The sequence below is a fragment of the Taudactylus pleione genome, unplaced genomic scaffold (genome assembly GCF_031769625.1).
Source record: "Taudactylus pleione unplaced genomic scaffold, aTauple2 ptg000093l, whole genome shotgun sequence".
In the NCBI taxonomy this organism is placed as follows: Eukaryota; Metazoa; Chordata; class Amphibia; order Anura; family Myobatrachidae; genus Taudactylus; species Taudactylus pleione.
In genome coordinates this window covers 36,613,294-36,638,739 of record NW_028284495.1, presented here as the reverse complement: position 1 = coordinate 36,638,739, position 25,446 = coordinate 36,613,294, and the positions used below count along the sequence as shown (strand labels likewise).

The 25,446-nt window shown below is 41.1% G+C and overlaps 1 protein-coding gene across 6 annotated transcripts in view; it reads right to left on the bottom strand.

Annotated features, from left to right (window-relative positions):
- Positions 1-25,446, bottom strand: part of PTPRM (protein tyrosine phosphatase receptor type M) — a 900,933-nt gene that overhangs the window by 19,402 nt on the left and 856,085 nt on the right. For all 6 annotated transcript variants that reach the window (XM_088469672.1, XM_088469673.1, XM_088469674.1 and 3 more), the window contains 6 exons: positions 24,376-24,525; positions 22,037-22,210; positions 20,213-20,344; positions 18,329-18,454; positions 17,937-18,100; positions 6,373-6,508 (listed from right to left, as the gene is read on the bottom strand). In XM_088469672.1, the coding sequence (XP_088325798.1) occupies positions 6,373-6,508; positions 17,937-18,100; positions 18,329-18,454; positions 20,213-20,344; positions 22,037-22,210; positions 24,376-24,525 (882 nt within the window). The remainder of the gene's footprint in view (positions 1-6,372; positions 6,509-17,936; positions 18,101-18,328; positions 18,455-20,212; positions 20,345-22,036; positions 22,211-24,375; positions 24,526-25,446) is intronic.

Here is a 25,446-nt window from a genome sequence, read left to right as displayed (position 1 = left end):
AGCTCAAGCGGCACTTGACACGGCAGCATCTCCTCCTTCAGTTTCTGCGGCTGCCAGGAAAAAAACACAATTTTCCTAAGAGACCCACTGCTGTTGGTGATGCAGATCAGTCAGAAAAACCTAATGACATCTGGTTGGGTCTAAATGAACTGCCTACAATGAGTGACATGTCTACCGTGACTTTGTCTGATACGGTCACCATTCAGAGAATAGTGGATGATTATTTTAGGGATAGCATCCAAATAGGCATGTCACATAGTCCGTTTCACTACTGGCCGGAAAAAGAGGCAATTTGGAGTCCCTTACACAACTGGCTTTGCTTTACTTAAGTTGATAATTTTTAATCAATTGATTTTAAAATAATATAATATATTATGCACATACAATGATACCGTAGTAAAAAAAGAAGGAAAGCCTGAATCTGAACCAGAAAGACAAATTTCTAATAATCCAATAGCGGCAGTTTCCTGCTGTTGATCTGATTCCAAGCACAAAAAAAGGCTGTATCTACAAGTGTAGACAAAATGTGTCCAATCAAATCTTTCTTAATCCAAATGGCAACATGGTGGTATAAGAATTGTTTCTTTATATCACTTTGGCAGAGAGAAGCAAAAAATAGCTGATAGGGATAATGCTCAGATGGTAATGTAGAATGTCATTTATTTCTCAGAGATTATTGACATCTCTCAGCGCGGCCAATGTGCTTAGCCATCTGCCTGTTCTTATTGCAGCTTCTCATACAGCGCTATGCTGTCTATGTAGACAGGTGAGTAGTTAGTAAGTGGTTTAAAAGCTCACCGTCTCTGGCGTCCCAAATAGCAGGCTTTTCAGAATTAGGCCAGGGGTATTTGATGTCAGTATTGACCGGTCAATAGATTAGCCAGAACGTCTCTACGCATTTCTCCGCCTTAAACACAATCAGGAGACAATTCCATCTTGCACCTCTTTTCTTTGCATTATGTGCTGTTTGGGGTATTGCTGCCTGACATTTTTAATTTTACGGTTTATGAATGTCCATAAATTGTGATGGCCACAGACAGTATCTCCTGCATTTTTTTTAAAGAAAATTCAGAACCACCAAATTGATGGGGTCGGCAAATATGAGCAGCAGCAGCAGCACAGAGCATCTTCCTGTCAGGATGTGTGCAATAAAGTGCAAATACATTTAATACAAAAATTAGTTGTGCATATTGGTCCCATACAAATATATTTACATGGTACATACAGTGCGTAAAGCAGGATGAGGTAACCTGAAGCACGTCACTTGTTGACAAATAACTTCCAGTAGGTCCAGCGAACATCACAGATGCTGGGAGTTCTAATTCAGCCGGAGAACTACAGCTGCTTACCTCTGATGTAAACAGCAAGTCTTGGTCCCATTATCCCTCCCTGAGTACAAACTTGTAAACGTACTTGTTTACAGTATGTTCTAGCAGCACCTCCACAAGCAAGGCCACTTCATTTTTTTTATTAGATCATGATGTATAAAAAGTTAAAAAACTTCCTGCAGATCAAAGATGTCTTTTAGGAACTGAAGAACTTGATCCTAGATTGATCTTCCCTCATACATTTTTTTAAGAATCAAAACATTAAATTAAATAACTTAAAAAACTAATCAATCTTTCCGTCCTTTCCCTGTCTTCAGTCCATAAACATTCCAACTCTGTCGGGCCTCTGACCTAGTTAAAGAAAATATTTGTGGTTTTTAAAATTCCTAGGGGTCGTATGGTTTATTAAACTGCTATCCAGTCTACAACTGCAATGTCACTCTGTGCCATGTTCGAAACTGAACTGCCACATGTTAGTGCTGCCCACTGCTGCGACTTAGCTTAGTCAACCAGCTAACTGGATGCAACCTTTTGGCCCTAAACTAGATGTAAAAATCAATATTGTGAGCTGTGAGGTGGTTAAAATTGACTCTGAAAGGACTGGAAATAAATGTTATTGAGGTTAATAATACTGTAGGAACAAAAACAGGTCAAAATTATGTGATTTTAGCTGTTTTTATGATTTTTTTTTAGAAAAAAAATAGATCCAAAACCAAAAAACAAAACACGGAAGGACGGTTTTGGCAAAACCAATCCAGATCCAAAACACGAGGAGATACAGATCCAAAACCAAAACCAAAACATGGGGGTCGGAGCACATCGCTAGTATACCCCTTTAGTGAAGAAATATCAATGGTCACTTTCTAGACACATACATGCAGTAATCATGTGAAAATGAGATACGCTTACTGTATGTGAAAGGATTCTAATGTCTATGCTTTATTCCTCAATGCATATTTTATTTGTAGTAACTATAACAGTTACAATTAAATACAATATTTTTTTTCAAGTAATAATAAAGGTTGGATAGCTGGGAAAACTCATAAAATGTATAATTTAAAAATCTGACAATTAATTTCACAATGTTCCCTTTTGTGAATATATACACAAGCTCTGTGGGAAGAATATTAACAAGTGCTGGCAATTTAAAGTTTCAAAACTATTGAAAAATATATTGAGCAGAAAACATTTCAGATAAAGCAGCCATACAAAGTCAAGGAATGTGAAGTGCTCTTGTACAGAGATAAACATATGCAAGGTTCATAATGAAAACACCATCTATTGTCTACCCATACAACATTATAAGTAGACAATATTGTATTATACTTTTTGGTGCCATGGAAATAGAATTACTACTGTGCTGGAGCATGCTAGTATTTTACAGGGGTATTATACTCAGTGACACCATGTTATGGCAGGGCTTTTGTTATCACTTATTAATTAAATAACAGACTTCTTTTGAAGATGAAATCGGTACATTGTGAGTCAAGCTAAATAGATGTTTCCCAGCTAATAATAAGAATGGTATTTACCATTCAGTTTTTCTTTTCTTTCAGCTCAGTTTGGCATTTGCACCTGCTACAAATATGTATTTTTTGGACTAAATAAATGTATTGCTTGATTGACAAATCAATGATCTCTTTTGTACCTGATTAAAATAAGGCTTTTAAAAACAGGCCACAAAAAAGGATGGAGACAGGTTTTAGCTTAGAAGGTAATTTTAACACTTGAGAAGACAAACAACAGACCAGTTCGAGCACACCGACTAAGGGCCGTATTCAATTAGGTGCGAAAAGCCATTTTCTGCGATAAAGTATCGCAAGTGACGTCATTTCGCCATGCGAAAAGTTTCCTCCGTATTCAATTCTGGAGACTTTTCACCAGTGCGGAAACTCAATGCATTGGAACCTACGAAAAAGTTTCACCTATGAATAGGTGTCGAAAAAAAGTGCAGAATTGGGGTTTTGGGGTGCAAACTTCGGAGAACCCCCTGCACCCTTGGGACAGTCCCCCAAAGGTAAACGGCATCAAAAAAAGTTTAAAAAAAAACATTAGATCACCCCAAAAAAGTACTTTAATTTTGGTTGCGAAAAAGACCAAAGTTGGGGGACAAACTTAAAAACTAGCGAAATAGACTCAAGGGGGGCTCCCAAGTATGCCCCATGTGTTTTTAAGTTTGCAGGTGGTTGCGGCAGGTGGAATTTTTACAACTTTTAAAACTTCACTTTAGCAACTTTAAAATATGCTAGCACCCATGTTCATGTACACCAAATTTGCTGGGACTAGTTATTTTCACCCAAAACACTGCTAAATGCTAATCTTCACCACTTATTCAAAGACGCTAAATAGCAGCTATTGAGATCATTCAAGTACCCCAAATACCTTCAGCAGGTATATTCGGGGGTATTTATAGTGATCCCCAATGTCAGTGCATCTTTTGGGGGGTGTCAGGCTGATTTCCCCAAATCTGACAGTAGTCTTCGCATGTTACAGTTTTGCCGGGTCCTGTTTTCGCAGATTTCTAATTGAATACGGGGATAAGCGGGGATGCGCGCGATACTTTTTCGCATTGAAAGCCAGCAATATTGGCGAAAAGTCTGGCATGCGAATACTACAGGACTTTTCACATGGAATTGAATATGTCCCCTAAATGAAGTTAAACTAATCATAGCAGTAATGCTTATTGTAATGTACTGTTAGAATGAATATACAGGAGCACAGTATGAAGATGAACTGAATGGGCAGAATGTGAGCTTACAATTTATTCTTCACAAAGAAAAGGAAATTTCTGATGCACTATGCGATCATTACTTATCCAATTTAAATATATTTTGTAATTAAATATAATTTTAGAGATAGTTAGCATATCACTGGCTAATGATACGAGCCTGCCCACCAGCATCCAGGTCACATCATCAAGCAGGTCCCTAACACTCTGGGGTTCACATCTGGGGCGCAGGGCACCCCATAACCAGCTCAGACAAGGACCCCTCCCCAGGGCATCACACGAAAAAGAAAGGTGACAGTGAAGTGTTATAAAGAATCAAGTGTGTGAAGGTAGCTAATGAGTGTTAAAATAGTAACAAAGGTCAAGAATATGTGAAATAAAACATAAATAATAAACAAACATAAAAAGTGATATAAAAAGTGACTGTGTATTAAGTGGTGATGCCCTAAAGAGGCCCAGCCAGAGCAGCTCAGGGAGCCTGACGCCCAAACGCTCACCCCAAATAAACTGACTCTACATATATACAGATAGGACTTACTTTGAATTATGCCTGTTACAAAATGCAGTCAGATGCTAGTTTCCCTGCTTAAAAACATATAGGGGGAGGTGGGGGAAGGGTGCCAATCTAGACTGAAGTAATCTCAGACTTCAGATGTGTGTATAGATACACATAACATAGAGTATGAGGAGTGGCTCTAGAGTGCACACCCTAATAAATAATATACAACTAAAAGGAAATTGCTGATGCACTATGCGATCATTACTTATCCAATTTAAATATATATTTTTTATTAAATATTATTTCAGAGGAGGTTGGCATATCAGTGGTCAATGATACGGGCCTGCCCACCAGCGTCCAGGTCACCTCACGAGACAGGTCCCTAACACTGGGGTTCACATCTGGGGCGCAGGGCACCCCAAAACCAGCCCAGCCAAGGACCCCATAGGCATAATTCAAATTAAGTCCTATCTGTATGTATGTATGTATGTAGAGTCAGTTTATTTGGGGTGAGTGTTTGGGCATGGGGCCCCCTGAGCTGCTCTGGCTGGGCCTCTTAAGGGCATCACCACTTAATACACAGACACTTTTTATATAATTTTTATGTTTGTTTATTATTCATGTTTTATTTCACATATTCTTGACCTTTGTTACTATTTTAACACTCATTACCTACCTTCACACATTGATACTTTATAACACTTCACTGTCACCTTTCTTTCATGCGATGCACTGCGGGGTCATTGGCTGGGCTGGTTTTGGGGTGCCATGCGCCCCAGATGTGAACCCCAGAGTGTTAGGGACCTGCTCGATGAGGTGACCTGGACGCTGGTGGGGAGGTCCGTATCATTGGCCACTGATATGCCAACTACCTCTGAAATTTTAGTTAATTACAAAATATATTCAAATTCACATTTACCCATGTTCCCCGACCACTGGTCTAGAGCCACTCCTCATACTTAAAATTTATTCGTCTGTAACATGGATGAAGTCATTTTGAGATAACAAAGAGACTGTACTTTAAAGAGTAAGTTTCTTTCTTTTTGAATCCATGTACCCGGCTTTGCTGCTTAATGAATGTGATTTGATATATTGGTTCCAGGCTGTTAAAAATAACTGTGCCCTGTGCACTTTGTTTGGATTGTTTCCATTCATACAGATGCTAGCAGCGGCACCCAATACAATTGTCCCTGTATAACTATTTGCGCAAGGACCTTGAACACCATTAGCCTTAGAAGGAGTAATGACAAATCAAGAGTCAAAACCAACACAGACCAGTCTATTCACATATCGGTGGTCCATTGTGGTGTCCAAATAAAATCATGGACCACCAGAGCACTGAGAAGACGGTCCTATTCCAGTGACCGCAATATTTCAGGTAACCCCAACAAAGGTTGCAAATTATACTGTACAGTTACTCTTGGGCTTTCTCTCCCCTACTTGAGAACTTGTACCTGACATTACTAGGACAATTCCACAATAGTGTATGCAGTTATGAAGTTTAGATAAGGTTTGCTTATGTATACACCTTTGCATTATTGTTGTAGAAAGCATTAAGCTGGAATATGGTGCTTATTTAACATCTCTACATAATATTTAGTTTTTGTTCTGTACAAGTAATGACATCTTGGTTTTGTATCCCATACCTTGAAGTAAACTCCACAAGCCCTTAGGATATGTCTCTTGATTTGGATTCACCATCCCATGGTGAGGAAATGCTTGTAATTTTGTCAGGCAGTTCTGCTATATACAAGAATGTCTGCTGCAGCTGAGATAATGAGGCATTTGTATTCAGTGACAAAATGAGACAAACTTACCAAGAGGTCAACCATATTAGGCTTATTGTTCCTAAGTGTCTTCACAGCATGGAACACGTCAACTGCCCTCTGGTGCTGGAGCATTTCACAAACAATACTAATTGCAGCAAATGTACCACTGCGACCACCTCCATTTCTGTGAAAGGAAGAGTAAAAGGTGATTTGGCCTGTGTACCCTTAGTATTTCTGTAAAACAACAGTTCCTTTAGTGCCAGATGAGCCTCACTTAAAATCCACATGAGCTAAATGATTGACTTGAGTTCCACATACAGCCTGTAATTATCTTAAACTTTTATGGAAAGCTCTGTACCCTAGATAAGTGGTAACAGAACAGAACAGACTGCAAGAATATTTTCATTAGAGACTGGAATATTTCCAGGGATACTTTAAGAATTTGCAACAATTTTCTAGGAACAAATGTCTATTAAAGGTCTGTGCTCTAAAAAGTATGTGTTTTTGGAACATAATCTGTGAGCATCTGGACTGGTCTTAGAATATGCAAATTAGACGCAAAAAGTCTATGTGTCTCATTAAGGCCCTGCACACACGCCGCGGCCGCACTACGCGTGCGCAAGCCCCGGAGCGAGAGAGAAATTCTCTCGCTCTGGAGCTCACTACAAGAGGGGCAGCTGTCGATGGTGATCAACAGCTCGCCCCGTTTTGTACGAGAGGCGGGGGGGGTGGGGTGGCTACACAAACGCCTGCCGTTTTGTGGGCTGCCGCACTGACATCAGCAGTGATGTCAGTGGGGAGTTGCCGAGACCCAACCTTAGGGTCTCGTTGCAAGCCCCGATGGTCGCGACGGTCTTGACCATCGCGACCATCAACCTGGTTGGTCGCTAAAGCTGTGGGTGGTAACCCACAGCTTAGCTAGCAACCAGGAGGCCGCACTTAAAAAATCAAGCGGCCGTCCTCATTCAGAGAGAGCGATCGCTTCTTGCGACTGCCTCTGAATGAGGGCCAATATCAATATGGAGCTCTGAACACACAGTTGATTAAACTAGCTATTATCCATGCAGTGGATTCTAAAGCTGGGTACACTGAGACGATGTTGGCACGATATGACATTTCTGGACGAATCGGAACGACATATCGGCCGCATCACTCAGTATGTATGGCTAATATGTGCGCTCCCGCGTTCGCATGCCATGCTGCACATCAAATCAGACGATGTCGCATGTGGCTCCGTTGCAGGTAATGTAGGATGGAGGAACGGGGGATCGTTCCGTCGTTCATTACCTTGTTCTAATGTGTACCCGACATACGATATGTCGGCCAGTACACATTGCTCAATAATAGAATAGTTGTTTCAGCAGATACTTTTAATTTTATTGCATGTGCAGTATGGGTCACTGATTGACAGTCTGCTGCTATTTCTGGGTAGGGAGGGGGCAGCGACAGCCTCTGTTTCCCAAAATGGAGGCGTGTCACCGCCGTTGGGAGGAGAGGAGAGGCCAGGATCTCCATCGGCTGACAGAGATTTCCTGCCTTTTTTACTCATCTGTGGCAGCCGGCTTGTGTGACCCCATGGTCATTCAGCTGACCAAAGGGATCGCAGATGATCTGACGCAGCGTCCTTGGACACAACTTGGATCAGTAATGCATGCAGGAGGAGTGATGCTTCCAGCTATTACAGCTATCGCAGCTGATAACAGGTTAGCAGCTGCGATAGCATATACATCCACAGCTGAATCACCCCCTGTATTTTGCAGTGATTTCTGAAACTCAAGTAATTTTGGAAGCTACTGTATACTGATTTCTGTTCTGTAAGCCAGTCTGCTCCCGATATCCCCCATTCCAAAAGGTATGAGAATAAGTCTGCCTGCACTGTCATTTTACTCTTAATATGCATAGTTATCCAGGTTATAGGCGACAATGTAAAAAAAATTAAAGGCTGCAGGTGTACTTCAGGGTCCATTCTTCAACCCGGGCAACACCGGGAATCCCAGCCAGTACTTTAATAGTAAAAATGTTTATGTTTCAGACAAGTGCACTACAGCATGAGAAGCTCTCTGTCAGTAGTATTACTTTAGTATTTACGCATGTCCCCTCAGAGCAGTAAGGCCTGAAGGAACATCCATCATCTGTAACTCTGTCCGTCTCCATTTATGGTAACAAGCAGGGTTGAACTGGGTGGTTTAATATGTAGCCCTGGCACAAAACACGCCAGAATATAGTTGTGTGTCTGCCAAAATGAAAATAAAAAAAGAGTTGCTTAAGCTAACAATGCAACAAAGGGCTCCATTGTCACCGGGCACCTTACATATGTGCCTAACATTGTCACTAATGACCCAATACACCATTAGTTAAGACTCTGATGTGGTTTCAATCCATGTTTATAATAGCAGTACTGTGTAACTGACTAAGGTTAAGAATATTTTTTTTTCCATTTTCAACTGAAAAGTGTAGGTGCAAATGCTTGCATTGCAGTTTGGTTTTTCTGGGTGGTGCATGAACTCGTGATCCTGGTGGTCAGAATCCCGACGCTGGCATCCCATCAGAGTTAGGACACCGACACTTGACAGTCAGTATTCTGACCCTCCCTCTCTCCCTACCCTAACCCGCTCTCACCGATGCCTGAACCTAACCTTCAACGTAGTGCCTAACCCAAACCTCCCCCTCCCCCTAAACCTAACCCTCCCCTTTTAGTGCCTAACCCTCCACCTAGTGCCTAACCCTAATCCTCCCTCTAACCCCGCTACTTACCTTCAGGATTCCGGCAGTCAGGATGTCGACGCCAAGATTCTGACAGGTGTCGGGATTCCGGCACCGGCATTCTGACTGCCGGAATCCCTGCAGTCGGGATATTAACCGCATCCTGCATGAACTGCTATATTGTAGGACAATATAGCTACATGTATGAATGGATCACAGCATGTGTGGAAACCATTACCCTGCTACAGTATGTAGTCAGGAAGCCAGCGGTCGAAATGCCGACTACCGGCTTCCCGACAGTGAAAGGCAAGGCATCTAATTACCAATGTCTAACAGTAGCCCCACGCCAAAATCCCGTCGCCTGGCTTACCGATCGTAGGTAAGCCCATCGTTGGGAGCGGATAACCGCTGGGGGGGTGGGCGGAGGGTTAGGTTTAGGGGCCCCCGGGGGATTTAGGATTAGGCATCTCCCCTGGGAGGGTTGGGTCAGGCACCCCCGGAGGGAGGTTAGGTTCAAGCACCCCCCAGGGAGGGTTAGGTTTAGGGTGCGGGGAGGGGGGGTTAAGTTTAGGCACCCCTGGGGGAGAGTTAGGGGTGGGGGGCGAGAGGGGAGGGTTAGGGTAGTTACTACCTCAGTCGGGATCTTCATCTGCTGGCCTTCCGGTGTCGGGAATTCATCAGCCGGGCTGAGGTCTGGCAGTCATACATACCGATTTCCTTTGCTACTGCTGAAAGCTTATCCCATACTGTACATCACCTGTCCTTTTTGATAAAGACATTACTTGAGGCCTACCGACAGCACACCATCCAGCCTTGTCACCCTTAATTAGGAAATCCATATTTCCACTATTATTCCCAGTAACATTGTAAAAAACTTTTCAGAGAACTTTTGCTGCTGAACTATGAAGTCTAACCACAGTACATATGGAACTGTCTAGGTCACATGTGACAAATGTTTTTGTATATGGGGACACAGACCTCAACTGGAACAGGGCGAGAAATAGGGAGGCCAATCCCAGGCCGTTTTCTCAATCCCGCAATTTGGGATTAAAAACAACTCAATCCCAGGATGCCCTGGCAGGGGCGTATCTTCCTATTGGCCTGGATGGCCCTCACCAGGGAAGCCGGCCGAGGGGGCGCGCCGTTGCCACCCGACATAATTAACAAATGATCACTGGTATCCTGTTTGCTCTGCGTAGTGTGCCATAGACAGCTGTCATTAGTAAATGATCCCTGGTCTCCTTCTGTCTCCTCTGCTCTTATCAGTGTCCTCCATTGACTGTTAATGTGTATCAGGCTTCTTATATGTCCCTTTATAACAGAAACATTTAAAATTAGAGAGACTAATTGTTTTAAAAATTTTTTTTCGAATATATCTCTTCTCCCACAATACCCACTACATACCAATCACCACTCACTAATTCCCATATGTCAACCTTGCAGGAAAAGAGTGTAAGCACCACATCAACCACAATGCTCTATTCGCAAGATAATTTGCATATATGCAAATTATCTTGCCCACAATGCACCTAGTTTGTTATTGATGCCCTCTTTTCCTGTGTTGTTGACATATAGAAATTAATAAACAGTGCTTGCATGTAGTAAGTGTTATAACTGAAAAAATATAAAAATATATATATATATTAAAAAAAGTATATATACACACACACATATATATATATATATATATATATATAGTCTCCCTATTTCTACAGGCGTGTAAGTTGAACTACCCCCAGTGTAAGTACTAAGACATTTATCTTTTCCTCAGTATAGGGAATTGACCATGATCTTTATAGATTGTGGATACTCAGGTGTCAGGATTAAGATATAATCTTTATAGGCTGTTTTTATTATTGTGTGTGAGATAGCAGTGGACCCATGTGGGTGGTTTTACCAGTGAATTACATGGCAGAGTTAAAAAAGCATAATGCAGTGTTTAGTCCAATTTGAATATATGTAAATTATTTTACCCATAATGCATGTTTGTTTTTGATGCTATGTTTTCAAGCTTTTCCTGTGTATTTTGGCATTAGTAAATAGTGGTTTGCAATAGAGTAAGTTCTGTAAAAGATATATATATATATTAAAAAGAGAAAAAAAAAATATTCTCCCTATTTCTACAGGTGTCTGAATTAAACTACCCCCAGTGTGTGTTATTTTATTTTTTCAAGTAGAAGCAGTCATTGGAGGGGGGCGCCAGTCCCTTAGTTTGCCAGGGGCGCTCGGACCCCAAGATACACCCCTGTGCCCTGGATTGAGTTGGTGGTGGCACTAGCAGGCAGCAGCAGTGGCTGCTCTCCATCATCCTCATGTCCCTTATCTCTCCCCCCTCTGTCCCTCAGTTCTTATCTCTCTCCCCTCCTCTGTCCCTCAATCCTTATCTCTCTCTCCTCCCCTCCACCGTCTTTATATGTCTTTTGCCCCCATCACCCCGAGTACCGGCCTCTGCTTGTGTGGTGTTCTCAGGCTAAAATGTGACAAATTCTCATGTTGTTTATCACAAGAAAACGGCACACTTCTTCCACTTCATTCCCTCCCTGCCGTTCAGTGTCCCACCCTGGACCACTACACTACACTGAGTGCAACCAACTCCCTTTACTCTGTCAAATAGCTATACCTAACCTGAGGAGCTCACACAAAGAAGCGTCAGGGCTAGGACTGCCCCAGAGTTGTCTGCCTGGCAAACACAAGAGTGGTGGAAAGAAGGGACTGGGTTACAGGAACATCAACCAAACATCTGAAATCTGGTTATTAGTGCATTACATTATCCATCACAATAGATATTAATACATATAATACATCACTGATATTAGATAGAATATATATTTTTGTATTTTAAAAACATCTTTTAAATGTACATTAGTAGGAAAAGTCCAAAAATACTAATGGTTAGTCAGAATTGCATCAAGTATACATAATAAGAGGAACTGTACATTCAATAATGGAGAATAGGCACTTTACAGGGAATCAGTATGTATTACCGCCGGCCGCATGGCCGACGGTTCAAATCCCGATGCTGGAAGCCCGGCAGGGGTGAAGATCCTGACAGCGGATTTAGGTAAGTAATGCTAACCCTAGCCCCCCCAACCCAACCTTAGGGGTGCCTAACCCTAACCTCCCCCCCTAGTGCCTAACCCCCCACTAAGTGCCTAAACCTAACCCCCCTGTCCTTGCAGCCTAAACCTAAGTCTCCCGGGGGGTGCCTAACCCTAACCTCCCCCCAGGGGTGCCTAACCCCCCCCCGGGAGCCCTGAAACCTAACCCCCCCCCATTGCCGACACCAGGCTTTCCTTCGTTCGGTATGTCGGGCATCGGGCTCCCGGAATATGTCTAATGATAGGCGTCGGGATTTCGACACCTGTTATTAGTACCCTGCCGGAATTTGACAGTCGGGAACCCGGCTTACCTTCGTTCGGTATGTCAGGCTCCTGGCGTAGGTCTAATGACAGGCGTCGGGATTTTGACGCCTGTCATTAGTACCCTGCTTGGATTTGACAGTCGGGAAGCCGGCGGTCGGCATTTCGACCGTCGGCTTCCTGACTGCATTCCCTTTACAGGACCAAAAACTTCAAAGGTCAAATCATTAAAACTCAGGACTGTCCTGGAAATTTGAGACAAATTCTCATCTTATTTTTACACTCTATATTTTTTATTCGTTTACTGTATGTAATTGACTATAATATACAGTTCTGTAAGTCAGGTTCTATAAGTGTTACAATTAATATTTCAATATTATGACAAGTAGCGTAGATTGCCTGTAGTACCGTGCCTCAGACATAAGAAACTAAAAGATACTGGGCTGTTAGGATAGCACACACCTGACTCCCCACAATGCACTGACTGGTGATCTGAAATTGGTGGTGTAAATTCACGGGAACACGCTAAGCCTTAGTGTGTTCCCGTGAATTTACACCACCTATTTCAGATCACCAGTCAGTGCATTGTGGGGAGCCAGGTGTGTGCTACCCTAACATCCCAGTATCTTTTAGTTTCTTAAGGGGTCCATTCATTATGCTAATTATCAGGGGTCATGCAGCCTTTGATAATTAGGTATCTAACTCGCTGCGAGCAGCAGCAGGGGATAGAAAACCACCGGAACATTTAACATGCTCTGGTTTGGAGACAGCTGATTTGAAAAAATCAGCTGTCTCCGCGATGTCCTTCACTGCTGCTTCCCGCAGCAGTGAAATTAGCACTGCTGAGTCTGACTAGGCAGTGCTACTGCGCATGTGTGACCGACAAGTATCAGTATCCTAACCCTGTCGGGATGCCGTACCTATCCTAGCAGGAGATATCTGTGATATAACCTACATTACCTATAATGAATGGCCCTGACACTTAATTTACACAAAAGTAGGTGAATATGTTAATTTTAACCTGCTTTTATAGAAATTAAGTGATGATGAATAGATTCCTAAGCCAATAATCAGCATGAATTAAAAAATTACAGTCATTCTTGTTTTTTGTTTTTAAATCTCTGCACAAAAAGTAAAAAAAAAAATTCTTATTGTATGAGAGAAAATGTTAATCTGTAATGTTCAAGAGGCAGACAACATGCAGCAGTCTGACGGTAAATCGGTGCATTATGCTCAAATTGCCCTTTATAGAATTGAAAAATTTCTGTCTAAATTAAATATAAAATGTGCCCCCAAAAAGACACGTGCTTAGCTTGCAGAGTTAGCTGCGAGATTAGTGCGGAGGTTCACGCGTGTGCAGTGGGAAACCCATGCTGCTCATTGCTTTTACTCCGGCTACTGCGTCATCATTAGTATCTGCACTTGCACCGGCCTCATGTTCGCTGCTAGAGATCCATCAGATACAGACTTCCCTTCCCCGTACGCACCAATCAGAATCGCGTGAAGCTTTTGATTCACGCCCACAACATTCCACAAGTTAGAGTGGTTACGTGCAATTGCCTTGCCACAGCCCAGTTATGGCCCCGAAACGCCCTATTTCACGGAAAAAAACATATCCGGCCGAGTCCCGGCTGACTCCGAATAGGACGGACATACGCAAAGATGCGGAAATGTGCACGTGCTCTGTAAGCAAAAATTTGACAATTGTGTGTGTGAACAGAGATCTGTGCAACTCAGAATCAGCCTCGTAATCTCTGTCTCTGACATATAAGGATTTAAACTCTAAATTGTCCATCAGCACCTACAGGTTTCCATATACTGTATATTTGTGATTTTCAGTAACTCTTTATATGCATGAAGTAGCATTTTAGGCTAAATTCCTAATAACATGCTAATATCACATAATAGACAAATGATAATTGCATCTTCTGATGTCGAAAAACCTCAGCTGTAACCTTATTCCGAGATATTTAAATCTAAATGCTAGGACACAAATACCAATCCCACATCTCCGAAGTCAGACTTTTATTTTATTCTTCTTTAAAAATCCTCTATTTAAAGGTTACTTCAGTCTTCCTCAACAAACCAGAACATACTTCAATCTTACTAGAAGGTTAGTCACTTACATGAAAGAGATTTCAAGCATATTCACTGCTTGTTTCAAAGCTTTCAATGCAACTAAAAGGTCACGTCTGACCTTAAGGGATACAAACTTGATGGAGCCTTCTCAAATGTAAAATCACTTCTATAATCCATGAGATTTACATGGAACAATAGAAGATGCTGAAGGGGCCTCCTGCTGGCAGTCAGACAGAGTGGAAGAGAATAAACTGGAGGCCGGGTCCGTTGTGCATTTCACTTGTGTAATACAACCTGAACAACTTCATAGTTAATGATAAAGAATAACCATATTTCACCACTGTCTCTACACTATACCACATTATGTGATAAGAAGTCTTTATTATTATTTTAGTTGTGTTTTGTGTTCTTTTTATACATCTTTAATATTAGTTGGAGGTAGACCTCTTATCTTATTTTAATAGTACCAAATAAAACTTAATTTTTCTTTTTAGCTACGAGAGTGTTTCAATAAGTAAGGTAACAAGACCTCTCACGTGTGCAATGTTCTCTATTTCATTCTAATTTCCCGCCAGACCAGAGCAGGTAGATCACAGACCACTGCTTCCCCTCATGGCCATTAGTCTGCGCCTCATATCAGTCATACTGGCCCAACATCAGTTGTAATATGGCGGGGCTGGTGGAAACATGGTCAAACACCGAGGTGCGTAGTGTGATCAGATCCTGGTGAAAAATCAAAAATGGGGAGCGATAAGAGAGCGCTGCCAAATCAGAGACTCTGCGTGCAGAAGAGAAAGCGAGGAGAAAAAGTGTCTTCGCTGTCAAACATTTCAAGTCTACAGAGTCCAGAGGTTCAAATGGGGGAGCTTGTAGCCCCTTAAAAACCAAAGACAGATCCCACGGTGCTACCGGTGGGACAAAAGGAGGCTGAACTTGCAAAACTCCCTGAAAAAAAATTCTAACATCTGGTAATGAAGCAATCTTTCTCTGTAGCCAGACTGACAATACAGAAACCTGCACTCTCAAAGTGGCCAGGCGGAGACCAAGGTCTAACCCGGCCTGGAGAAAAGCCAGTACCCGGGAAACCCTAAACTCCTTAGGGTCATACTTTCTGTGGGAACACCACTGACCAAAACAATGCCAAACCCTGTAATAGATGCGGGCAGAGGCAGGCATCCGTACTCTAAGCATCGTTTGAATCACAGAGCTGGAGAAACCTATGGCTCTTAAGATGGAAGATTCAAGAGCCACACCGTCAAAGTTAACAGATCCTGCCACAGAGGAAGAAGATACAGACTGTATGGATAGAATCTGTATGTCGGTGAACCAATGATGTCTGGGCCAAGCCAGAGTCCCTAGTATTACTGTTCGGCCTTCCTGCTTGAATTTCCTGATGACTCTTGGGAGGAGGGAACCTGGAGGTAAGAGATACCCCAGCATGAAGTCCCATCTTAGTGCCAGTGCATCCATGAATACTGCTGATGGCTCTCTGGACCTGGACCCGTACCTGGGAACCTTGTGGTTTTAACGTAATACCATGAGGTCTATTTCTGGTAGACCCCATTTGTTCACCAAGAGCTGAAACACTCCCAAGTGGAGAGACCCCTCTCTGGCGTGTATGTCCTGAAAACTTAGGAAGTCTGCTTCCCAATTGAGGACTCCCGGTATGAATATTGCCGAGATGGCCGGAAGATGATGTTCTGCCCAAATCAGAACCTTTGTCATTTTCTTCATGGCTGCATGACCTCGCGTGCCTCCCTGATGATTGATATAGGCCTCTGTAGTCGCGTTGCCGGACTGAATCTGGAACAGCTTGCCTTGGAGCAGGTTCTGTGCCATGATAAGTGTTTTGTATACTGCTCACAGTTCCAGAATGTTTATTGGCAGATGACTTTCCTGAATTGTCCATCTTCCCTGAAAGATGTGATGACCTGTCACTGCCCCCCCATCCGCAAAGACTGCCGTCCATGGTGAGAAGCACCCAATTTGGAATCCAGAATGGGCTCCCTTTTTTCCATGATGACCCTTTTTCAGGCACCACATGAGGGAAAGATCAACCTCTGAAGTGAGAAGGATCCTCAGGGACCTTATTAGCTGATACTGTCCATTCCACCTGGAGAGAATCAATCTTTGCAGAGACCTGGAAAGTTGATCTCAGGACCTGCATCGCTGATAGAATGGATACCCTTCGCTTGCGTAGCAGTTTGCGTACTCGCAATGATAGCGCCGCAATCTTGTCCTCTGGTAGAAACACCCTTTGTACCTGAGAATCCAGAGATGTATCATCTGCTGTGTTGGAGAAAGAGAGGATTTCTTCCAATTGATGATCCAGCCGTGCTTTTGTAGGCAGGCTATGGTCAGTTGAAGATGGTGTTGTAAAAAACTGGAGTTTGTGCCAATATCAGAAGATCGTCCAGATATGGATGGTAGTTTTCTGATTCCCTGACCCCTGAGATAGGCCTTCATGACTGCTACTATCTTGGTAAATACCTGGGGTTCGTTGATAGGCTAAAGGGCAGTGCCTGAAATTGGTAATGTTGTTGTATGACAGCAAACCATAGAAATTGTTGGTGGGATGGCATAATAGGAACATGCAGATATGCATCCTGATTGTGCAGGGAAACCATAAAATCCCCAGGCTCCATTGCCAAAATAATTGACCGGAGGGTTTCCATACAGAACTTGAATACATGGATAAACCTGTTGAGGATTTTTAGATTTAGAATAGGGCGATGATACACATTTGGTTTCTGAACCACAAAAAGATTGGAATAATAACCTCTTCCTTGTTGCAACACAGGAAACAGAATTATTACCCCTGCCTGCAGTAGGGAGTGAATAGCCTCCTGAAGAGCAAAGGCCTTGACCGCATCTGACGGAGGATCTGTGCAAAAATACTTCTGGGGAGATTCCCCGGGAAAGTGATGGCATACCCCTGAGAGACCACTTCTCGGACCCAGGCATTTGTTGTTGTTTGATGCCAGTAATCCACAAAGTGAAGAAGTCGCCTCCCTGGGATCCCCCAGGAGGAGGCTCGCCCCATCAAGCCAAGGGCTTGTCGTCCGGCTTTGAAGCTGGATGTCTGGCCGACCCAGACCTCTTAGTTTGTTGGCTGGTGACACACGATGCGCTCTGTACCCCCCACACTCCCCTAGTGACGCCACTGGACATACCTTAATAACATATAGCTATTTGGATTTTCACACGATCCAAAATATACTCATCAAAAAAGTTGCACTTAGCGAAGCGATTAACATCTAGATGATGAGGATAATTAACAAACATACAGTATATACAGTAGCAGCGGGTTTACTGATAACTTATCCCAGCTGCTAAGATCAAAGATGAACATGTTAGCACTTAGCTGTTTCCTTGTCTCAATCAATAAGTTGCAAAGTTAAAAAATAAATATGTCACTGTCATATGGATATATTTTAAAAACTATTTTAATATATTAATTCTGCTACTTACAAGCAGTGCACAACTGTTCGCCCTTCTCCTCCATTGTATTCTTCCTGCCACTTGTCCACTTGACGAATGAGCTTTAGAAAAGACCTTTTAGAGACTGGAGTATCTCTGTACATCGGCCAGCCCAGGAACTGGAACTGCTGAACCATGCGGTATCCGTCCTGAGGCTGAAACCACAACATAAAGAGCGTCATGTATAATAAAATGAAGCAACTTGCAAAGGATAAGCTTGGTATGAGGGGTGGTAGGCAAAGACAGATTACTACAGCTTTAATGATACTGATTTTCTACTGAAACATTTGGAATAATGATGTAATATACTGTAGCAACTATTTCAAAAAATACAAAGCAAATTGTTATAGTATTTTTCTACAGATGTGCAATATTATATTTACCCTCGCAGCATTATAGATCCTAAATATTCGGCTTATGATGTCTTCTTCTAAGTCAGCAGACACAAACTCCACTTGAATGGGGCCGTGCCTGTGTACTCCATTTTCTGGCCAGTACTGCGGACACAACTGCAAAAGGACACATATGCTTACAACCCATCGCTTGTACATGCAGTTCCATACAACCATATAAAGAAATTGCAACTTTCATAAACATATCCTGGAGGTTATTTGATTTGATCCATCTAGAATCAAGTCTTCCATATGATGGAAACTGTCTTTGTGACAATGGTTTATAGTTTAGTTTGGATGTCTTAACCTGTATTGACATCATATTTCACTCTGAATGTATTACAAAAATCATAGAAATAAAACTGTATGGCTTTCACCATAAACCTACAGTATATATAGTCAAGATCATCGTCATATTGTTTGTTTCAATTTTGCATGCATAGTAGCATGGAATGTGCTAGCTCGTTATTGCTGTACCGTGGATTGTTAGACTGTACGCAGTGTACCATCTGCTAATATTCTGATTATCAGACACTTAGCACAATAAACATTCATGCAGGGTAAGGTCAAAGTTCGAAAACAAAACACTTTTCCTCTTGTGTGGCTGTTAAATTGTGCAGAACAGATTGCCCCATTAAATGGATACAGTCATTGTACTGGAAAATACACATGCTCTTGTGTACTCATTAAGAGCGCACAAAGAAGGTCAACTTTTTAACTTGCACTTAAGAAATGCACTTACATGTAATAGAGAAAAGACTTTATATGCATGCTGTGGAAAAACTGCAGACTATTGAGATGCTTACATCCATTTTGTTAAGTGTAGGTCTGATCCCATCTACAAAACGGCAACATGCTAAATTTAGCACATCGATGTCTCCAGGGCCTTCACATAACACAGAGTCAACAATTCACTGTTAACTTGTTTGTCTCTCACTGTGTTTATCATTGTGGAAAGAAGAAAATATACACTTGGATCATCTGCCAGATCTTTTGCCAGTAGTGTTAAACCGTTTAGAAGCACACTACAAAGCCACACTATGTACAGGTACCGCTACATCCAGCATGTACAGACAGGCAGCATTTTTATGCTTTATGCATCCAGAATCAGAGAGAGCCAAAGCATCAGAGGGACAGAAGATTGTGTAAACTGTACTAAGCAGTCACCTTTAATGTGGGTTTTACAAGCTTGATTTCATACTGCATTTTTATAAAATAAAAGCTAAAAGGATCAACAAAAATGAAGTCAGAAAAAGATCAATAAACAGTAATCCACTAAAAATGCCTTAAATTGCAGTCCATAAACTCCTCTTATATTACAAAAATGTAATCCAATAGGGATGTAGGCAATAAAGACCAAATACATTTTAGTACACACAAATTACAGTAAAACATGTAACAGCCTACAATATGGTATAAAGAAGTAATAAATAGGTAACATCTCAGGACTACTGGGCTGGTCCAGTCTGAACCAAGCAGTCTAACATGTTATAATGTAATTATTAATTTTTTTATACTGGCACTTTTTGCTTTTATATACCATTATCTGGGCATTGCAAACACATTCAAATAATGTTTGTGTAAAACAAATTAGAAACACTTGTAAAAATTATTGGCAGTCACCAGCACAGCATATGTACCCCTACAGTAGTTTTGAGGGTAATTGTACAACAACCATAACAACTATTACATAAACAAATTCTGCATTGATCCAGAAGCCTCATAGTTATTTTCATCCAAGTTACACAAAAATGCATTATGAGAACAATAAGAAATGATTATGACCTCTTCCCCCTAAGATTACGTAACTATAATGAAAAGCGAAATGCTCTTCATCATTTTGCCTGTGCTTTACATATCTTTAAATAGACGTACCTGTGCTGGGTCTACATCATTTAGCATTACTATTGATGTACAGTGGTAGTCAAGGACCAGCCTCCAGAAGTCTTTCACTGTGTTCGGTAAGGGATGTTGTGTAACGATGAAAGCTGAAGGCTGCACATAGCTCTACAGAAATGAGAACACATTTAAATGATAGCAAATAATCTTGGAATCAAGTGTATTCAGCAACAGAATGTCACAGACCAAGACATTGTTAAGATTAACAAAACCCCCAAGGCCCCTTTCTGGAGATGACTTTTCTGCCTGTAGTTTTTTGTTTGTACAAATGCCACTGATGTCCCTGTCTGTGGTAACATCCTTCCAAGGTCTTAAATTCTCCCACAAAGAAACGATCTTGCTATTTCGTAACCTTTTCATATTCACATGATCAGGCATATTTATTTTACATGTGATTTGAGTAGAAATTGCTTTGTGGTATTACAATTTGAATGAGGATTTGAAAGTTACTTTGGAATCTTTCTAAAAGTAAGTGGAAAGTCATACTTTCTAAATGGTAAACACAATGGGAAAACATCTGCAGAAATATGTTATAATTTATTGCAAGCACAGAACCAATTACCTACTAAATGATTCACTTATAATTAGTACTGTATATCTATAATAAATGTAACTCATAAACCTGAAAACCATGTGTGGTATATAGTAGGGCTTAAAATACATATTTAGGGGTCTATTTACTAAGCTGTGTTAGGTGATAAAGGGAACGGTGATAAGGTACCAGCCAATCAGCTCCCAACTGCCATTTTCAAATACAGCCTGTGACATGGCAGTTGGGAACTGATTGGCTGTTACCTTATCACCGTTCACTTTATCTTCTAACACAGCTTAGTAAATAGACCCCATAGCCACGTGGCAAATATACTGCACAATCCAGAGCAATAAAGAGCACTGGACATGCCCTATAAATGGATACACTTATCCATATACTGTACTGTATATCATTTGCTTCCAGTCTGGCCGAAAAAAAAAACACATTAAGCATAATAACGCTCAATATACAGTAATGGTTTCAGGAAGGAAGCTATGATCTGGAATTTCCCTATGCGGCCAATGGAACCCCATCACACAAGGACTTAAGATAATGTCACCAGATTACCCAGCATTCGATCACCACTGAATGAGGAAGCTCTTTGAACTTTCATATTCAACACAATGCATCCACTTTAATGAGTCAATGTTGCCCATTCATAGGACACTACATTGAGAGTCTGTGAACACCATTAAGAGGCAACATAGAAAAAAAAATATACATGTGGTAACTTATTCGGGAAAATATTCCCCTCCTAAATCTTGCTGAAAACTTTTATATCGTAATCATGTCCCTCAATCTCTTCTTTCCTTGAAGCATATAGGCATAAAAAATGTTTCTAACGTGAATAGGATTTCATCAGTGGAGTAATGATTGACTTCTTTATAAATGTCTTTGTTGTCATGAAAAATCGTACTACTTACGACACAAAATCTACAACAACAAACAATACTGAAGACCAGTAAAACAAAGAAAACAAATGAACAAGTCTACAGAGTCTATTAGTGTGTAGCTACCATACTATCAAGGGAAATAATACTGAGATGATGCACAGTCCTATACTTCATCAATGTCCATATATTCTGGTAGCTATGTAGAACGTTAGATGACATTCCTTTCCTCTGCGATAGCTGTCATTTATTATTAGATAAGTATACCCTGATGGGTGCTTTACTGTGCTCCAGGCTGTTTTCTCTTATTTGGGAGCTCTCATCTTGTTGGATTACAGATTATATTCTCATTAGTATGAACTATGAAGCCGATCTTACATCCATCAGTGCAGCGTTGATGTAGTTACTGCTCTCGCCATCAATTGTTATGAGGAATGGCAGGCATCTATCTGGAGGTAAGACGTCCATGCAGCGGTTCTTTTCATGGTTCCTGGGCAGCAGTGCTATACTGCAGTCTTCTACCCGTAGCGTTGGCGTCACCATGTTCAGCGTCTGCAAGTGCACCACAACAACCAATAGTAAATAAGCAGCTCTGTATCACATCCTAGAAGTTCTTTAACATTATTAAAATATGTAGTTCTGCTTAAAAAAAAGTCTATATATTTGTATAATGGCTATTCTATTTTTCTGCTATTTCAGAGGGAAGCTCATGCTACTTTTACAGTGTAAGAAAATATTGCAGATGCATCAGTCTGTACATATGAGAACATGATATAAAGCAGATAAAACATTACATATTATTTAATTATTTCTATATAACACCATACTACACAGCCCTTTATAGAGAATATTACTCCATTCACATCAGTCCCATCCCCTTGGAGCTTACAGTCTAAATTCTCTACCACACAACCACTAAGTTTGTCAGAAATCAATTAAACAACCAGTATGTTTATGGACTATTTACAAATATTTATAATAAGTAAATTTATAACTCAATCAGTAAGGTCAAAACATAACAAAACTTTTTTATTTGCTTAAAATAAACAAATAGTGAAATAATAAGTGCACTGTACCACCCTCGGATAAGTAACTACTTGTGCTGATCTCCTCCAATCAGGGCTTATCTGCACACTACTCACATGACTAAGGGGCCTATTCATGATGTTAATCATCAGGGTCCGAACGAACCCCAATAATTAACATTCTAATTAGCTGCGGCCACCAGAGCAATTCAGTATTGGTCCGGTGCGGTGGCAGCTGATGCGAAATCAGCTGCGCCCGCGAGCGGCTTCACTGCTCCTTTTCTCCGAAGGAAGAGGAAGTTGATAGAGAATGATGATTGAAAACTAGAGAACAGGAAGAAAAAGAAGGAGGAGGAGGAGGGAGAATGATGAAGAAGGGGATCAAGGAGGGTTGCCTGGCGCGGCGCTTGGTTCCCATCTTACGACTAGGCCTCATTAAGTGTCATCCATGTCATAGATAATAGAGCCTCAAAAACGAATCCATTGCAGTAGAGGGAATGGGTATGAAGTCCCGGCGGCTCATATCCCGACTCCGACAGCCCAAAAGGGAGAAGATCCCAACAGGGCAGGTGAGTACCCTATCCCTACCCCTCTCCCCCCTAACCCTAGCCGTCCCTTAGTGGTGCCTAACCATAAACTCCCCTGTTAGTGCCTAACCCTAACCTCCCCCCAGGGGTGCCTAACCCTAACCCCCCCTTACTGCACCCTAAACCTACCGGGGGGGGTGTCAAACCCTAACCTCCACCCGGGGATGCCTAACCCTAACCCTCCCCCCTAGGGGGTGCCTAACACTAACCTCACCCCCCAAAACCTGACCCTAATGTTCCCTAAACCTAACCTCCCCCGTGGCTAATGCTAAGGGTGCCCCAGACTTACCACGTTCGGTCTAGCGTCCTTCCGCATTCTGTCATCAGGATTAAGATAGGCGTCGGTATTTCGATTCCTATCTTAAGTCCCTTGCCGGTATTTGGATTTTGGTATTGAGATCAGCGGTCATAACTCCATCCCGCAGTAGAGAGTGGACATGTAGTTGAAGTAGAGAGAAAAGGATCTGGATTCAGGAAGATAGCTGTGTGGATATGCAGTATAACTAGGATAGTCTAAGTATTGTAAATTGGTGCTAAGGGTAATCTCTGTATTGTCTAACAGTCAGTAGGATTCTTTCTGTATTGCATAGCAGACATTTGGATGCCTTCAGTAATGTATGGATGTCAACATGTTGTTCTCTGTAATGAAGAGCAGTCACTTGGATGCTCTATATATTGTACGTTGTCACTAGGATTCTCTATATATTTTATACTAAGATGTTCTCTCTATTGTATATAAGTACTTAGAATTCTCTCTGTATTGTAGACAGGTCATTAGGATGCCCTCCATCCTTTTTCAGTAGAATGCTCTAAATGTTTTGTACAGGTAGGCAGAGAAAAAGCGATTTAATACTTCTTTTACACTGCTGGGACAAAAATATTTTATCATCGCCTATAGTTGATTTAGTCCAACCTACATGAGGCCACTTTACCATACATTTACAGTCTGCCCCTGGCTCAATAAAATACTCAGCCTTTCTGATACTCTCCTAAGTAATGAGTTACTGAATGGACCCACTCTAAAACCTATGGAACAGAGAATTTGGAAAATAATTTTACTTAAATAATAGTTTCATTTTCCAACACATATTTTTCATACACTTACTCTGAATTCCTCTTTAATTTGACTGGAGTTTGTTTGTGGGTCCAATTTATTCATTTCATAGTATACAGATCTGACTTGGGATGCTGAGATTGATGTGTCTCCACATAAACATGCTTCCAATATGGCATCATGAATGAAAACATACTGTTCCTGAAGGGTGAAATACAAACCATAGATTACTCTACAGCTATTTACCCTTTGGTTTTCTCAGCCTAACACCACCTGAGCTGAGAAAGGGAATACAAAATGTCCATACAGGAAAGTGAGATAGTCACATACTGACGAGTTACATATCGTCAGTATATATAATACAGAAACAAACAATTGTTGCGTAGTGTGACATAAAAACATAGATGAGATTCAAGTGATTTTCAAATGATTAAGATTACTAGATTTGCAACGTGCCTAGATATCGGCGATTTAGTAGCAAGATTTAAACCTGCTAATTTTTTTCATGGAAAAACCAACCCCTCTTTGCAATATAAAAATTTGCTGCATTAAACATTAGTGCTAAATCGCCAACATCTAGGCACTTTGCATATCTACCACTCTAGTACATCTGGGCCACAGTGTTTGGAATTCAAGTACGGGTTTATGGAATATGCTAATTTGATATTTTTTTTTATTTAACTTTTGTTTAAACAAATACTTTATGGTTTATCAACTTTTCAACATGCTAGTATTTTATGTTTATTTATTTTTTATTTTTGAGTGAAAATTGCTCTTATCATTGTGTTTTATATTTATAATATTTCAGCCAGATATATGAGATACATGTCATCTTCAATATAAAATATGAGCAAAAATATATATTACTTAAAGAGACATTCTACCTAAAACCAGTATATAATTTATATGTATATAAAATACACATTTATATTTGTTTTTATAAATTCTTTCATTTCATCCATTATTTCCAATAACTGAAAATTTTACTTTAATTTAGTGTTGAGAGCAAATAGATTCATGTATTTTATACTTTCAGGATGACAACAGATACCATTCACATATCCATGAAAACTATTTTGGTTTTAGCCTTGATAAGAATGTAAACACAGGGAAACCTGATGG